Here is an 18,950-nt window from a genome sequence, read left to right as displayed (position 1 = left end):
CTTATACCAAGGATCTGTGTAATGTGTTAAACTGTTACAATGAGATCCTTCTAGTATATTCAGTAATAAATCTGCCTTACACAAAATGCAGCATACCAGGAGGTCACTAATAAGAGTTAAATGGTTTGTAAAAACAAAATATGAAAGCAAAAACAGGTCAATTTTTAAAGTATTCTGAGTTCTTTAAATGTCACTTATTAAATATATCAAATAAGAAATAGGAAACTACTACTTTGTTTCCTCATATTATGCCTTATGTCATCTTTTTTAGCTTTAACAATCAACTGTAGAAGAATAAGTGTTCATTTGGGATACGGTTAATACATATTCATCTGTCCATTAATTTCATTGTTACTGTGCACTCTGCTGCCATGGCATTATTCTTGATGTCTACAGAGCATACGCACATTCCATTTTACAAACATTCATTCATTATTGCAGTAAAAATACTACAAGTTTTGAAATGAGACATATCAAGGTTAAGATATTAGCCCTACCATTAACAAGTAGCATGGTCTACTGATCCTCATTTTTATGTAACATTTTTATCTTTGAAACTTTCTCCTTTATTAATGCTAGTCATTTTGCAGTTTTCTAATGCTCTTTATATTTCAAACTGTCCATTTTCCTTTTAATTTTTTTCCTTCTCCTACTCCTTAATAAAAACCTTTCATGTATTCTCTAATATTAAGAGAAAAGGAATATTCTTATTCAACCACAGAAGAGTAATATTTCTGTTCTCCCTCCTGAGCCATTCAAATATTCTGCATCGTTATTATATCACTAGCTTCCATCAAAAACTCACTTTCACTTATTTTCAAAAAAAATTAAAATTCTTTTCAAATTATTTCTGGTTCTGCTGTTATCATCAGAACTTACCAGCTGATGATTTGAAGTCCCCCAAAATAAGAACTAAAAATAAAAACTAAATGCAAAATTAAAACAAAATATCTAGTTTGGTTTATTGCCCTGTCACGCTACTTTGTGACATAAGAAAACACTACTACATTCACACTGAAAAAGAAGTTAATATTACAGTTAATGTTAGATACTAAGGAGAAAAGACTATATTTTGTGTTGTGACTGAAATATTTGAATTGTTTAATAAGCAATAAATAAAACTCAATTTTAACTTGTCTTCACAATTTTGCATTTCCATATCTTTGAGAACAGGTTATTAATAGGCATTTTCTAGAAACCAGAGAAGGAAAGTAATTTTATATGACTTTTTTTATGAATTATTTTCGATAAATAAAGTACTAAAAAAGGCACTTTAACTTTCAGGTTATTGGTTATTAAGAGAAAGTATAATTCAATTAAAAGAGCAATGGTATGGCAATCATCCAATCTAGATTCAAATCATGCTTCAATCATTTACTTGCTGAATGACCCTAGACAAGTCAATTACTCTATCTAAGCCTTAGTTTCCTCATCTTTATAATACTGATGACAAAAAATTTATTTTTCAGTGTTATTGTAAGCATTAAAGATATTGTACTATATAAAATACCTGTAACTATGTCTGATATAAAGTACTTAACCAATAAACTATAGAGAAATTTTTTAAAAGGTATGGCTGGGGCACAGGCAGTACTCAATTAATGTTAGTTATAATACTATTATTACTAGGGTAATATATATACTAAGGCAAATGTATTCAGTCCTTCTAAGAGATAGTAATATCTGGTCAATTAATCTTGGAAGTCCTACATCTAAAGTTCCCTCTATAATTCATTCACTCATTCATTCATTCACTCACTCAATAAACATTAGTAAACATCAAACCCTCCTGGAGGTGGCAGTGAGATAAAAAAACACCCATTAATAAATAAACACATAATATACATTTTATTTAGTGATATGAAGAAAAGAACAAGCAACCGAGAGAGATCAACAGTGTACATAATTTATATTGTGGTATCAGAGAAGGCTTCTCTGAGGAAGTGCTAAGTTATATCTAAAAAATGAAGAGGAGTAACGAAAGAGGAGAAAATAAAATTCCAGAAAATAGGAGTAAAATGAATTAGAGCATGAGTAAAATAAAACAAAACAAAGAAAAATTACAGTCTTATCAAGGAGATAAAAGAAACCCAACGGTGTGATTAAGCAAAAGTGGAACAAAATGAGGTTGCAGAGGAAAGCAGGGGCCAGATGATATAGGACTGCATGGGTCATGATAAAGAGTTTTTAGTTTATTCTAACTGCTTTACTCTTCAGTCACTGAAGAGTTTAAGCAGATAAATGACATGATCTAATTTATATTTTAAATCAATCACTAGAGAATTTATATAAAAGATAGCAGGATGAGAACCCTCCTTCCCTCAAAACCACTGAAAACAACAAAAAACACCAAAAGAAGAAAACATCTCTGATGAAACAAGGAAAAGACCAAAACCACAAACCAAAAATATGAAAATTCTCTTCCAAATATTGAGACAGTTTGGAGTAAGGAAAGATGCTGAGAGATGACCAAAAACAAAAAACAAACAAAAAACCTCTTCAGACGTCAAAGCTTGGACAGGCTACAGATACCTAAAAGTGTATCAGTCCAGAAAGTTCATACCAACAATCCTTTAATAACAATAGTAAAGTTTAAGGAAATGGGAAAGCCACAGGACATATAATTCATGACCCTGTAAAGACCCAGTTCAAACAACCAAGAGTAAGGAAAGTAGAGCTGAAGAGGAAGAACCCATTTTCATGATCTGCAACAAATCTCCTAACTTCAGGAGATTTCTGGTTGTGAGAGGGGGTAGAAGACAAGAGCATAAATCATCATATCACTTCTCAGAGCAATATAGAGGGCTTCACGTACATGAAAATGAGAGGAGATATGTTTCTGGATAGATGACAAAATAAATATGGAAAGACGGTGTTGAAGATAGCAACTTAAATTTGATGTTGTGTACCACTACTTCCCTTTGCCTCTCCCTATACAATTCTGAAGCAAATAGTGACCCAGATAGAGTTGTCTTTATTTTAAAAATGAGTAATAACCAGAAAGAAACCAGCAAGGGACCTATGCATATTGAGGGGAGGGGAAAGTGTGAGAACAGAAACGTAAATTAAAAGTAGATGAAAACTGTTTACCAGAAGAGGAATCACTCCATGCAACAGAGAAAAAGTTCATATAGTTCATTATAGATTCAAAAAATTTCAAGATGCTATTTTTCTACAAAATGAGAGCTCAAAGAAGAGTTATAAGACATTAAAAATAACAACCAAGGTAATAAAATGTGAGCCAGAGAGCTTAAAGATTGAAAGAGCAAAAAAGAAACAATTACAGATGAAAGCCAGGTCACAAACAATAAAAACTGACTACAACTGAACAAATCAATTAAGGGATATGGATGTAGTTTAACTGAATTCACATAAAACAAAGTGGAAAAATGCAATCACATGGACATGACTGTAGAGAAGATAATAAATACTATCATCACAAAGGACATTTAACATATACTGGTATGCCTGAAGAATAATATAGAAAAATGGAAAAGAAAAATACCTGAGAATATAAGGAGAGACTTTTCTATAATAAGTAAAAATAATCTTCAGATCAAAAGAGTACCAGAAAAAACTGATACAGAACCTAACAGGTTTGATGAAATGAACTTCAAAGATAACAAAAGAACTGCATGGGCATACAGAGGAAAAACAGTCACCTACAAGTAGGAAAAATCAGGCTGGCCTCAGACTTCACACAGTAACATCCACTTCAAGAAGCAGTGCAGCAGTCTCTACAAAGTTCATCATTTCATCACCATTCACTCTCTCATTAGCTTTCTAAAATCTACCTTTAGACTTCTACACTATGCTGAAGTCAGATTCTCAAAGTTCAATAATGACTTTCCCATCAGAAGATCCAAAGGATTTCCTCCACTTTTTCTCAGTCCTCAGCTGTAGCTTTCAGCACTGCTGATCAATTTCTTCTCAAAACTCTCATCTTTGGCTTTTGTGATAGTATACTGTATTCTCTCCCATCTCTCTAACTACTCCATCACATTTCTGCTTTTTTTTTTCTTTCTTCTATAACCACAAAGCAAACATGGCTCATGATTTGGCTCTCGACTCTATGCCGAACTCCTTTCCTTGAAAATTATCTGACTCTATAGCTTCAACTATTGATATAATATTGACAGGAAAACTCCCATATCTATACCCCCTACTTTGACCTCTCTTTTTTACTTCAGCTTCTTCAACTCTTCCAACAGTTTACTGATTTGCCAACAGCACCTTAGATGTTTTAACTTGATTTCTTCTCCTAAAATCAACTTCCTCTCTTAATTATTGGTTTTAGTAATGGTATCACCATTCTCTCAATCCACAGGCTTAAAACCTTAGAAGCCATCTTGGATCCTCTACCTTTTTACTTGGTCCCTAGGTCCAATTAATTTCCTAGGTTTCTACCAAACCTTCCTTCAAAATACCTCTTGAATCCTACCTCTCCTTTGCATTTTCACCGCTGGCATCCTAGATAATGTCCTAGTCTTGTAACATCCAGATGATAACAGGAATTTCCTGTCTGCTCTGAGCACTGCCACCAGATTGACTTCCCTATTCATGCCTCTGCTTAGAAACCTACAGAATTCCCCACTGAGAACCAAGATAAAGTTAGAACTATCAGTTTGAAAATTAAGACCTCTACAACCTATCCACATCTGTCTTGGGTCTTATATTTGTCTAACATTATTCAGCCTAATATCATGAAAGAGTTTGAGCTTTAGAGGCAGAAAACCTGGGTCAAAATCCTGGCTCTATCATTAATTAGCAATGTGGTTATGGACAAGTAAACTAATTCCTCTGGGCCTCAGTTTCTTAACCTGAAAAATGAGGATAATAATATCAAACTTACAAAGTTCTTTTAAGATAACAAACGTAAAGGGCATGGTAGAGTGCCTGCTACCATGGTAAAACTCAATAAATTATAACTATTTTGGTTATCGGTAACCAAAAATTAATGAGAACTCAAATTATAACTATTTTGCTGTTTCTCCTACATAAAAGATATGCCAGTTCCTTTCACCTATCAAAATCGTATCCATTCTTTGAGGCTGACGTTCTGAAAACTTTGTCCACAAGAACCTATCCTGAACACATTCAGCCTTAAGTGATCTTTCATAGGGATCCCCTCAAAAACTATTTTTCTTCCCTTTGAAAATGTGTACTCCATATACTTAGTCTGTATCTCTCAGTGACATTTAATCTTACTTGACCCTGAGATATAATTATAAATGTACTTCCTGTGTCCCCGTTACCACAATGTAAGCTCCTTCTGAGCAGTAACTCTGTTATACATACCTTGTGTTTCTGCTTTGCCCAAGCAGAGACTAAGTTAGTATCTGCTGAATATACCAATGCTGAAACAACTATTCTTGAATTTAGAGAAGAGATTAACACTCATCACTGACTTTTTTTGAAGAAAGTAAATAGCTTACATAACTGTTTGTTTAATATGACCTGCCTAATGGCTCAATTTTATTACTAATATGTTGATAACTGTCATAGCTGAAAAGTTTATTTCTCTATATTATTCAGATTTTATTAAACCCTTTAAACATTCACACTAATAAGAGTTGCTCAATACCTATCAAATCACTGAGTAATAACCGCAAAAGAAACACAAGCTCAGCAAGTGGTGTCATCTCCTATTCTATGATTTCTGGAACTAAACAAATGTTTCAAATTTTATTTTCATCAAATAAAGGAAATACCTTAAGATATATTTTAGTCTGCTTGCAACCTAAAAAACAATTTCTAAAAACATATAAGTTGATTGTTTAAGGTATTCAAAAATATGAAAGGCAAAAACGTAATGTTCCTAATGTGATTTTAAATAGCTTTAAATGAATTTTAAGTGATTAAAAAATTTTCAAATGTCCATCTACAATTGCACCTACATGACAAAATAATTTCAGAGCTAAAAAAAAATTAGTCTATTATCTCATAGTTTTACTTAGGCATTATTAAGTAAGTGACTTGGCTCTTTTTCTACTGATGGACTGATGGGCTGACTGGCTATTTTTGTATGAGGCAGATGGAACTTTTATTAATCCATAAATGTAAATTGGCTATATCATGAAAGATATAATGAAATATGTTACTGTTTACAATTCTAAGTGAAATATTTTAATTTCTATAATGTAAGGGTTTGCTTTTCCCCAGTGACCCACTATAAAATTATCTCTATCTAAAATTTTACACTCTATTTTAATTCATTTTTGATATGATTTTGTTGAAAGTATATTTAATAATGTATTTAAAGTATTTTTATTTAGTCTACTATAACTTTCATATCCTTCTCTTAACATGACTATGCATTAAGCCTATGGGTTTTTTTCATAAAAAAGAATGCTGATCTATATTTAGCAGTTGAATTCCTGATTGAATTTCACCTGAACAAGAAAATCATATAGTTTACTCACCACTTTACCAGAATTAAGTAAGCTTTTCAGCCTTCCAATAAAAACCAAAAAAAAAAAAGTACAATATTTGACCCAGGGTTACATTCTGGTTGGATATATTACAGCAAGCATAATGTACTCATTGTAAGCCAGGGTACATCTCTAAGACAGATCTGTTCTGTACTGTTCAGCCTAGAGAATTCCTTTCAAAATGTTTGGAAAATTAGTGCATTAAGACACATTTTAAAAACAATAACTTACGGGAGGTCCAGTGTCCCCTTTTGGCCCTCTTAGATTCTCCATTTCGAGCATTGTATTAAGATCCTCATAATAATAATAATCATAAAGCTCAGTTTCATAGCTATTTTCGAAGGGATAAGTAGCATCAGGATCAAATTCACCTTCCTTCCTTAGATCAAGGTGATTATCCACAGATGGCTCATCTGTCACTCTGTATAAGGTTGTGTTTAAAGTCTGTTGCAGTTCCATAAGTTCATTAGTGTGTAGATTTGCTGTGATAGCTTTCTTGACATTCTTAATTGTATCTTGTTTTGTATGTTGAAGAATAGAGGATATCTTCTTAAATGGTGACAGACCAGTTACTTTATCACTATGTTGTGTGACATTGTCCAACACGTTTAGAAGAGAACTAAATTTCTCCTTGCTATTTTTCCTTGGCTCATTGAGGCTATGATGTGTCATTGGCAGGCTTAGGTTTGCCTGAGTAAGTTGCTCCGTGATCATTTCTTTGGCCTGAATCACATGGTTCACAAGATCCACAGCAGAGACATTCTCTGAACGAAGAGAAGTTAACTGAGATCTTGATATCTGGTGTTCTTGTTCTTTATGCACTGCCGTAGAATCATTTCTGGAATCTAGAATGCTTCTGCCTTTGGTAAGTGTGTCCTCCGACGGTACTTTTTCACCAAATCTTTTGGGCAAGAGAGAGTTTTCTGGTATCTTAGCTGGTACCATAGTTGTATGAAGAAGGCTTGTCTCAGGGAGACACTGCTGTTTCACATATCTGCAATAGTTTGCAGATGCTTCTGCAGAAGGAATAATATCCAACTGACATACTATTCCTTCAAAATGGACAGAATTATTATTTATACTTCCCAAGGTAAACACACTGTTAGAATCAAAGGTCTGAACTTCCGAAAGAGTCTCTCTGCTAAAATATTTATTTCCACATTCAGCAAACATTGAGACAACTTGATAGCTAACAGCAATGGCAAATGCGTGCCATTGCTCATCGTGAACACTGTAGTTGAAAAATACAGACTGCTTTCCTCCAAGGTATACCACTAATTTTTTAGGTAATAACTGTACTCCTAATTGCAGTCTATTTTTACTTCTAATGCTGAAGAGAAATGCATTGTTTACTCTATGTGACTGTAAACCAATTAATATTGTAAATGGCTGTTCTAAGTTGACTGGTAAAATTTTCACGAGAGGTGACTCAATATAAGAATCATTTGTTAAAAGTACACCCGATTCTGTTAAATGGACCCCCTGAGGTAATGGTGTAGATGATGATGGTACAGCAGTCACTGATGATGAATGTCTTACATCTTTGCCTCCAAGGCCTAGTTGATGAAGAATATCTATGCCTGGAAATTAAAAAGAGAGAGAGAAAGAGAAAGAGAGAAAGAATCTTACTCTTATGCATTCATGTGTTCATATAAATGTTTGAGTATACCTACAATCTTCCTTGTAGGTATCAACAGTAACCCCTAAAATAAACATGCTCTAACAATAACTAATTTCTAGGTAATGAGAGGTATGGAAAGGGAAAATAAAATGTTATACTCATAATCTGAAACACACACATACATACACCCCAATATCCCTAAACCCAAAATTTAATAAATGTTCTCTTATTCTTCCCAATTAGGAAACTTGTCACTCCAATGAATTACATGTTCAAAGATTCCCAGATAGTCATTTATATCTTTAATTTAGAACTTAAAATTTTATAACTTCTGTGTTAAAGAGAAACTAGGAAAAAAAAAAAAAGAGAGAGAAACTAGGGACATACTTACAAAAAGAAATTTTTAATTTGGAAACCATTTTATAAATTAAGTTCACACAACCATTTAAACTATAATTTTTCAGGCTGTTTTCCGTTTTACCTTCCAAGAATTTACAGGTCACATAAGAGCTCTCCCTATGCCTAATGCCTTAAGTGTGTGCTGTACATAAAGTACCCAGTCACCCTGAAAACTTCTGGACAAGAGAACTTAAATTCTTACTGTTGCTGATCATTGTATTTTTTTCTCTCCCTTCTAAATTTCTGTCTCTTCCATTTTTTTCTCAGTCCTCCAGAGTAATTGTTAATCCAAACAGTTTGTGGAGTTTCTCAATATTTATTATAAAATATAGGTTTTATATACATTATATAATTATGATTTTTCTGGTTTTCATTGTAATGTTATTGATAGTATACTGCTTATCTCCCTTACCCAATTATAAACTCTTGAAGACAGATTCTATGTCTGCTTCCTTATTGGATATCTACTATACCTGCCTTCAAATAGTTCTATAATTTCTGAATGAATGAATCTGCCCCACAGAATCTAATCAGATGTGACATTTACTTCTAGAGTTCTATAACTCTAGGACTTGTAAAAGATAATAAACTTCTCAAGGATACAGAACAGCTTAGTCAGCCATGTGATCTTTATTATTCTTTGGGTTATAAATCTCCCATTTGTATCATTGTATGTACATAATCATTTCCAACAAGAAATGTTAAATTGTTCATTCATCACTATGATAAATGAGGAAAAACAAAGATTTCTGAAGATTAGCCAGCAAGGTTACACATCATCTTAACTTTCCTTTTATAGGAAATGAGTAGATATTTGATAACTCACTTTTATTACAAATTGCAAATATAGTGGCAAATGTCCACCAAAATATTCCTAACAGCAGTTATAAATTATATGCATCTCCAGGAATTTGGGGAAATACTTTAAAGAAGCCCCATAGAAACACACAAAAAAATCTTTGACTTCTCATGTTTTAAAATCATAATTTATAAAAAAAATTTAATTTTACTCCATAATATGGCTGTTTGTTTTAACATAAAATATGAATTACCAGCTAAATCATTCCTAATCTTCAATGAAAATTTACACTTCTGAAACATAACATACTTAAACTGTGACTTTGGGTACTCTTAACCAATGCTAATTGCTTGTAAGAAATAAACTATGGAAGAAACACTGCTAATGTGAAAATCACAATGCTTAAAATATATATAATAATAAAGTATGGGAAACATGATCTGGCATTCTATGATGCCAGATCAGCTATTCTTACATAAAGGAAGAGTCAAAATTATGTGGTATGATATCCAGGGCTGCTACTTGCCCAAAGAAAACCAGTCTTTGTATTTAACCCATACTATGTACTGCCTCAAATTTCTGATTCTATTAGAATGAAATTCTACTAGAAAGAGTATTATTTTAAAACTTTAGTATACATACATATTTGATATTTATATATATATATACATGTACACATATATATATATGCTTCCTTCAATTCTAATATATATATATATATATATTTCCTTCAATCCTATTTCTGAGTTTTAATGACAAATAGCTAGGATTTTTAAAAAATCAAATGTTTTAAAGCATTAACTACACAAAAAACTTCTTGACTGAACCTTCCTTGCATTTCTAAAATAAAATCTACTTGATGGTTATATTTTATTCTTTTAATACCTTACTGGATTCTTCAAGAATATCTTATGTAGACTCTCTGCATCGATATTTATGAATTAAGACTGGCCTGTGGTTTTCCTCTTATTTCCCTTATCTTTATCTGACTATAATGTTGAACTTCATTATTTTTTATGGCCCAGAACAGTTTAAATACCTTTAAAATTCTTTTCAGAAGTTAGATAAAACTCAGTTGTAAACCAAACTTATGTTGGCTTTTTCATTGATAACTCTTCATTCACCTTCCTAATTTATTCTACGTTGATTGATTTATTCTAATTTTCAACTAAATTTTTAATCAATTTTTTAAATTTATATTTTTATATGAAATAATTTCCTTCTAGGCTTTAAAATGTATTACTCAGAGATCTTCATGTAATATTCCCTTACAATTCTTTTTGTTTCCCTATTTCTGTGGTTCTCTATATAATTTTCCAATTTTGAATATTTTGCTCTTTTTTTTTTTAAATAAGTGGCAGAGTGGCATTCAAACCCACTCTGCATCTAGAACTCTTTATTTTTTTATTTCTGGCTGCCTTGCGTCTTCGTTGCTGCATGCAGGCTTTCTCTAGCTGCGGCGAGTGGGGGCTACTCTTCATTGCGGTGCGCAGGCTTCTTATAGCGGTCGCTTCTCTTGCTGCGGAGCACAGGCCCTAGGCGTGTGGGCTTCAGTAGTTGTGGCATGCAGGCTCAGGAGTTGTGGCTCGCAGGCTCTAGAGCACAGGCTCCATAGTCGTGGCTCACAGGCTTAGTTGCTCCGTGGCATGTGGGATCTACCTGAACCAGGGATCAAACCCATGTCCCCTGCATTGGCAGGAGGATTCTTAACCACTGCTCCACCAGAGAAATCCTCTATTTGTTCGTTAGTATAACTATTACTTATTTCAAAAGTATAGCCTTTGGATTTGTTTATCCTTTCTACTATTTTTGTCTGCTTTCTGTATCATTAATTTCTGCATTTATCTTTATTATCTTTTCCTATTTTCATTTGGTTTATTTGATTCTTTGTCTAGTTTCTGGCAATGAGCACTTAGTTATTTATAGCACTTAAGCAATAAATTTCCTCAATACTGCTTTTGCTATATCCCATAGATTTTGATGTGATATTTTCATTTTGTGTGATATTTTCATTTTTGTAGTTTTCTAGAAACTATGCAATTTTTACTTGTATTTTCCCATTGAACCAAATGATTTAAGAGGAAATGCAAAATCTTCCAGTTAGAAGGGTTTTTGTTTGTTTTCTAATTTTGTTAGTAAAATCTAACTTAACAGAATTGTGATCAGAAGACAGTGTCTAATTTGCACTTTGGTTTTGAAACTTAGCCTAATAAATGGTCAATTTTCAATAGAGTTTGGTAAGCACTTACAAAGGTGTTTCAGGGCATAGAATTTAATACCAGTTGGCTGAACCTCGTTGTTTATTTTATATCCTCTATACCCTTATTTTTATACAATTAATCTTTCATGGACTAAGAGGTAAAGAAAGTCTCATCACTATTATGTCTTTTTGGCCTTTTATCTCATGTGGTCTTAACTTTATGAATATTAATGCTATGAATGCTATGCAGAGATAGTCATAAAATTCATATATTTATTGGGTACTGCACCTTATCTGGAATTAAGACCCCTTGCCCCACTTTTTGTTTGCATTTGTCTGATATACCTTTGCCCATGCTTTTATTTTCACCTACATTGAAACACTGCTTTAGGTAAAGAGGAAGGAGTTTGTTTTGTGATCTAATCTGAAAAAAATTTTTTTGAATATAAAATTAGATCTATTTACAGTTATTGATGTGGTTTGTTTAATGTCATGTTTTCCAATTTTTAAAGTCACTATGTGCTTTGTTTCCTTTGCTTTGTTTTTGTGCTTTGTTTACTTTTGTATGTAGTTCTTTTGAAATTAGAAATGTTTGTATTTTTATTCTAAAGTTGACCTTTAAAATTATAAATGTATACAATATCCCTAGCCCTCTTTAGACATATCTATTTTTCAGTGAACAATGTTTCCTTTTCTTTTTTCTCCTTTTTCCCCCTTTACCACCTAATATTAGTCAATAGGATTTTCTTAGTATTTACCTTTTCATTATTAAATACTATCCTTACAGTATTTGATTTATAAGCTTTGGATAATTTTTAATTCCCAGCTTCTGATAAGCCAATCAGCAAACTTAACCTACTTCCTGGGTTTATTTCCCCTTTCCTCCCATTTTTTTTTAGTGGTTGTACCATTCCTACATTGTTAGTTCATATGGTATTTAGATTCTGTTTCATTCCCATATTTTCTTTTGTTAAATAGAGCCAGTCTTTTGTAGCTGTTTTCTCATTTACTTTTTGCTGAAGTTTATGTTCTATTAGCTTCATCAAGAAGGGTTCATGAGAACTTTTCCTGACTTAATTGTTAGTAGTTTTGTACCTTAATTTTCACCGAATGTAACATTCTTTGTTGGTATTTTCTTTCCTTGGATATCTTGCAGTTATGGTTCCACTGTCCTTAGGTGTTGAATGTTAGGAGAGAAAAATCTGAAGTCAGACAATTTTTTTCTCCTTCTAAGTGACTCGATTTTTTAACAGCATACCCAAAAGATCTGTTCTTTATCTTCAAAGTACAGCGATTTTTTATGACATGGCTTCATATTGACCATTCTGGATAAATGTTTCCAGGCACACAGTATGCCCATTTGTTGTATAAATTCAAGTCTCGTTTTTTTGTTTTTGGGTTTTTTTTTTTAACTTCATGAATTACACCCTTGAATATTTATTTTATTCTATAGTTTCGATTTTCTCCTTCAAAAATTCCTAGTATAAGTATGTTGAATCTCCACTGTCGTCCTCTATATCATTTCTCTGTAAATGTTCCTTATCTTCAGTTCCATTTGTTTGATTTTCTCATATCTTTGTGTTTCCTATGTCTTATCTCTTCATGTTCCAATTTCATTTCGATTTGTAAAAGGGTTTTTTCCCCTACCACTTCTTTTGAGTTTTACAAGCTCACAGTTCCTTTTTTTTTTTTTTTTAGTTCATTTCCTTTTAATATCTTACCATCTCTTCCTTTTCCTGAGTTCTTATATTTCTGCTTTATGATCTTCCTTCAGAGGTGATTTTTTTTTAATGTATGCATTCTTGTTTTTGCTGCTTTTCCCTACATTTTACCTTGTTGTGTCTTTCTATGTTCGTTACTTATGGTTTCATAGCCCAGCAATTTACAGAAGGATGCTGGGAGAGAAGATGGAGGGCCATGCCTGCCAAATCTCAAAACCCAAAGGTTCCATTTCAGCATTACCGGAGTTTCCTTCTCAAATGGCTCCTTGATACAGCCCCACCTTCTTCTCTGAACCAAACCCAGTCCAGGAGGACTTCCACAGCCAGCCCCACTCACAACTCCTCTCTCCTTCCCCTGTATTCCCTTCCACTGGCATATACTTCAGAATGAATCCTTCACCTTAGGAAGCAGATTTTTACATTTTCTGAGCTCTGTCCCCACTGAGCCATTTAGCTATTATCTGTGATTCTTTCTTATACTTCCTTCTGGGCAGCTTCGGTCCTCCCCAGATCCTGTGACACTTGTTTTGTACAAAGGCTAAAGGTTAAGTACTTCAGGGTGTGCTCCTCACCTTCAGGAAGTTGGCTTTTGCTGGTGCTTTCTGAAATCTTACTATTGATTTTACTCCATAGGGCACCTGCTTTTCTCAGCAAGATTCTGGGAGTCTGCAGATTATACCAGTCCCCTAGTTTTGGTGAAAATGCAGTTTTCAGGTTCATTTATTATTTCATTCACCTTGTATCATTAGTATGATATCCAGAAACAGAAATGGAAAGAAAATATCTCATGGTTTCAAGTTTATACTGAAAGTCTATACTCATTTCACAGATGAAGAATCTGAGGTCCAGAGAGATTAAGTAACTTGGTCAAGGACACACAGCTAATGAACGGTAGAAATGGATTGCAGCACAGACTGACTTCAAAGTCTACCATCTTCAAAGTCTACCTGCCACATTGTCTCACAGCCACTGTATTCTCCATACCACCTCGTTTCCCTTGGCAAGCCTAATTAATCATGGCAGGGTTATTTCTCCCAACAGAAATCTCACAGTGGAAAATATTCTCTAGGTAGCCACCAGAGTTGGTATCTGATGTGAAATCTAATTGTTACTCTAGTTTTACCCTCTCATGTCTCACTGTGAATGTTTAGCAAATCCTTTGAGTAGATGTTGACTGAAGAGAACACAGGCATACCTCAGGGATATTGCAGGTTCTGTTCCAGACCACCACAGTAAAGTCAATATCAGAATAAAGTGAGTTACACAAATTGCTTAGTTTCCCAGTGCATAATAATTTATGTTTATACTATACTGTAGTCTATTAAGTCTGCAATAGCATTATGTCTAAAAAACAATGTACATACTTTAATTAAAAACTACTTTGCTAATTAATTAAAAACTAATTTGCTAATTGCTAAAAATTTCTAACCATCATCTGAGCCTTCAGCGAGTTGTAATCATTTTGCAAAACAGTATCAAAAACACTGATCGCGGGCTTCCCTGGTGGTGCAGTGGTTGAGAGTCCGCCTGCCGATGCAGGGGACATGGGTTCGTGCCCTGGTCCGGGAAGATCCCACGTGCCGCGGAGCGGCTAGGCCCGTGAGCCATGGCCGCTGAGCCTGAGCGTCCAGAGCCTGTGCTCCGCAACGGGAGAGACCACAACAGTGAGGCCCGTGTATCACAAAAAAAAAAAAACAAAAAACAAAACACTGATCGCAGGCCATAATATATAGAATGAAAAAGTTTTAAATATTGTGAGAATTACCAAAATGTGACACAGACATGAAGTGAGCAAACGCTGTTGGAAAAATGGCACCAATAGACTTGACTGAAACAGGGTTACCACAAACCTTCAATTTGTAAAATATGCAATATCTGAGAAATGCAATAGTCAAGTGCAATAAAATGAGGTATGCCTGTAGAGAACTGTTAAGGATAAAAAGGCACAGACAAGAGGGGTGGGGAGAACAGGAGAATAAAGAAAATGTCTTCTATCTGAATACAGAATTTTTACATTAATTTAAGCCTAGCCCTGGATACAACCAAATTGCAAATTTAAATTTAGATATTTGGTACTGATGAATATAGAAAGAAAAATCTTAGTTGTCTATAGTAAGTTACTTGTTTCATGAGTGGCTCTAACCAGGAAATCAATGTAGTTTGTGTCACTTAGGAAATTAGTTAGTATTTAAAGAATACTCTTTATCAACAGATAAAGGCACTTTATTGGATGGCTTACATTGTTTAAAGAATAAGAATAATAGCATTTATTAAACTGTTTCTATGTACCAAGAACTATGCTAAGAATTTTACTGTATTAAGCCACATAATTCTCATAACATAATGACATATGTGCTATTGTTAATCCATCTGACAGTTATAAAAACAAGTCACAGAGAATTTAAATGATTTTCCCAAGGTCACCCAACTAGGAAGTTCAGAGGCAGAATTTGAATGTAGGCAGTTCTCTAGAGCCAGTCTATTAGCATGGCAACTTTTCGGAATGCATATGTAGCCTGATGGCAGAACTGACTGTATCTCCACCTATTTGCTTCTTAAACAGAATACATCATGGTGTTGCCAAGACAACGCCTTGCTCTTTAACTATAAACATCAAGCCTAATGACTTCATCCAAACCATGGTTTCAGTAACCACATATGCTGACTCACAAACCTCTCTTCTGGGTTTGAATAACCAATTGCCCACTGAATTTATCCAGTAGAGGTTAGTTATCCCACGAGCACTTCTAACTCAATACATTTTCCCCCAGATTCGTTCCTCTTCCTTTAGTGCATTTCTCAGTGAAGATCCCCACTACCACACCAGGAGTCTGAGTAATATTTTTATAGCATAAATTATATCATGGCATTCTCCTGAACAAAATTCTTCAATGGCTTCCCATCACACTAAAAGTGCAATCCAGAGTTTTACGGGGTGCATGAAACCTATGTCACCAGTTCCCTTCTTACCTATCTCATCTCTCCCTTCATTTCATCCCACCTCTGCTCCATCCAAATTGGTCTCTTCTTATTCCTTAAAACCACTAAACTCATTTTTAACTCACAGCATTTACACTTATTTTTCTCTTGGCTTAGAATGCTCTAAACCCTTACTTCATTCTGATCTAGGCTCTAATGTGACCTCCTCAGAGAGGCTCTCCCTGGCCATATTACCTAAACTATAAAACAGTATCCTCCTTGCCCCAGTAACTCTCTAACTCTAATGTCTTACTAAGCTTTATAATTTCTTCATAACGCTGAAAATTTAGGGGAAAAAATGTATGTATATATAAACTTTATTACTTGGCTCTCTAGTTGAAATGTAAGTCCTTCAGAGTAGACCTTCATCTTGTTTTACAGTAATATTCCAACAACTAGGCCAATGACTAAAAACAAAGTAGGTCCACAGTATTGCTTGAATGAATTAATCGATCCAGTCATCTAACCCAGAAACCTGGTAATTATCTTTGATACTTCCCTTCCCGCCCATTCTCCATATCTATTCAGTCACCAAGTCCAACACAAGCCTTAGTTAGGCTCTCTTTAGTCAGATTTTAATATTAGCCTCCTAATAGATTTCTCTGTCTCTTGTGAGACATCCTTGTCCCATCCATCATCCACACTGCTGCTAGAGAAAGCTTCCTAAAGCACAGAAGAAAATGAACATTAGTTCATGACACCCCTTCCTACAACAACACATCAGTATTTCTCATAGCTTTTAGTACTAAACTCAATCATCTTATTTCTGCCCTCAGGCCCTTAATGATATAACCTCCTGCCTATATTTCTAGTCTCACATTCCATACCTTCCTAATAAACTTCACTGCTTGGCAATATCCTGTGCATATTATCACATATTATTGCTGGGAAGGTTGGCACTGACCATGATTCCACTGGGAAAGCATAACTGGACACTCCACATAAGGACTTTCCTAGACTCTTCTCCCCGAGTCTCTTCCCTAGACTGATTTTAATCTGTATCCTTTTGCTGTAATCTACCATAACAGAGTATAACAGATTTCATGAGTTCTGTGAGTCCTTCTAGAGCATTATTGAGCCTGAAATTGGTCTTGGGGACGGGACCCTCAAACTTGCAGTTGGTGTCAGAAGTAAGTGTGGTCTTTGGGACTGCCCCCAAATTTACACTGGTTTACACATTTCTTCTCAATGATTTATCCTCTCACTCCACGGTAATTCCTATTCTTGATACTTAACTTTTCCTTGAATTTCTTGCCATATCAAAGCTTACAAAAACTCATTCTTTCAGAGTCCTGGTAAGTATGTCCCTCCTTGCCAAGTTTACGCATCTTACAAGACTCAGTTCAAGTGTTACCTCCTTCTTTAAGCCTTCAGTTCAAGTTTTGGTTTGTTGTTGTTTTGTTACATACTAATAACAAATAGATCCTTTCTCAGTATGCTAATAAAAATCAGTCTTCTAGAAACATCTTAAAATGGAAATAAATAGTTCCAGTACAGCCAGAGGCAAGGATGACCATTATTAAACTTTGTTCTGCAGAAACCTCCCAGCCAAGTCCCAGAGCTCTGGAAACCAGACTCATGCATCCCCAGGTAGAAACCTGGTGGATTCTTCTGCCAAAAAACAACACTTCCCAAGAGGAAAGACCTACAGAAGGTGAAGTACAGAGATCCCTCGATGAAACCAATTAGTCCACCAGTCCCACTCACAACACACAGAGCTTTCAGTCATCCCTTTGGTGCCCCCTTCTTCAATATTAACAGCGAGCCAGGGATCACCAAGCATGTGAGGACAACCTCTAACAGACACGATGGAAGCAGGAAAAGGAACTTCTAGGAGACAGAGACTGGCTGTCACATTTCTTTACAGACCATGAAAAGGCCATTTACACACTTTTGCCACACCTTAGCAGCTGGCGATATGGACAGACATCTCCATTTTGGGCTTTGGATTTGAAACAAGTGATACAACGAAACAGACAGAGGAGAATGTGTCCACCATCCAGTGGTGGCCACAGTGGCCCATACTCCTCCTGGAGAGTAGCTCTACCTGTGGTCGTGGTCCGTAATTTCCCTGGTTTCTGTTCTTAGTGACCTGATTCTCTAGACTTCCTGGCAATTCTGTGAACCACAGAATAGCTTTCAAGAAAAACCTTTCTGCTTTTTAATAAACCAGAATCAATTCCAGTTGCTCACCCTCAAGCACCTATCTTACACTGATCTCCAAATTATACTGTTAGGTGAAAAGCAATTTGATAAGTATAATATCATTCAAATAAAAGCAAAAGCTATCTACCAAAGAAAATCAGTCTTCTAAGCCTGCAAGGCTAATGCTCAGATATAGGCACAGACACCAACCTGACTTGCCTTTCATTTAAAACCTATATAATAAGCAGTATGATATTATCACTAGCTAGGAGAAGAGAGAGACAGGTAGAGGGAAGATGAGAGGGAGGTGCAAAGAGAGACAGACAGGAAGTGGGGGGAGAAAGGGAGACAAAAAGGAGAAATTGCGTCTGCGTAGGTGCTGAAACTATGACTCATACCCAAGCATTTGACTCACTCCAGTGGCTATATAATTGACTCTGGTGGAGTAGAGTATATGCCTAAAGAAACAGACATGGGAGAGCCAATGGTTACACTTGTTTTTACAAGTACAGAGAGCCAAAGAACCATTTTACCTGTCAACATTCAACAATATTGTATCACAAACTGGAGGAACAAGGGTAGTATTATGGTTACCTTTCAAAATGTAAGGATTCTTACATTTCTTAGAAATTAGTAGCTTAAAAGATTTTTTTAA

The 18,950-nt window shown here is 34.7% G+C and overlaps 1 protein-coding gene across 1 annotated transcript in view; it reads right to left on the bottom strand.

The window, feature by feature from the left end:
* The window catches only part of COL24A1 (collagen type XXIV alpha 1 chain), a 392,516-nt gene that overhangs the window by 358,032 nt on the left and 15,534 nt on the right, over positions 1-18,950 (bottom strand). The window contains exon 3 of the mRNA XM_004262981.3: positions 6,663-8,011. Within this exon, the coding sequence (XP_004263029.1) occupies positions 6,663-8,011 (1,349 nt within the window). The remainder of the gene's footprint in view (positions 1-6,662; positions 8,012-18,950) is intronic.

The sequence above is a fragment of the Orcinus orca genome, chromosome 1 (genome assembly GCF_937001465.1).
Source record: "Orcinus orca chromosome 1, mOrcOrc1.1, whole genome shotgun sequence".
Classification (NCBI taxonomy): Eukaryota; Metazoa; Chordata; class Mammalia; order Artiodactyla; family Delphinidae; genus Orcinus; species Orcinus orca.
The sequence above is the reverse complement of the archived record's forward strand: the minus strand, read 5'-3'. Positions and strand labels throughout refer to the sequence as shown.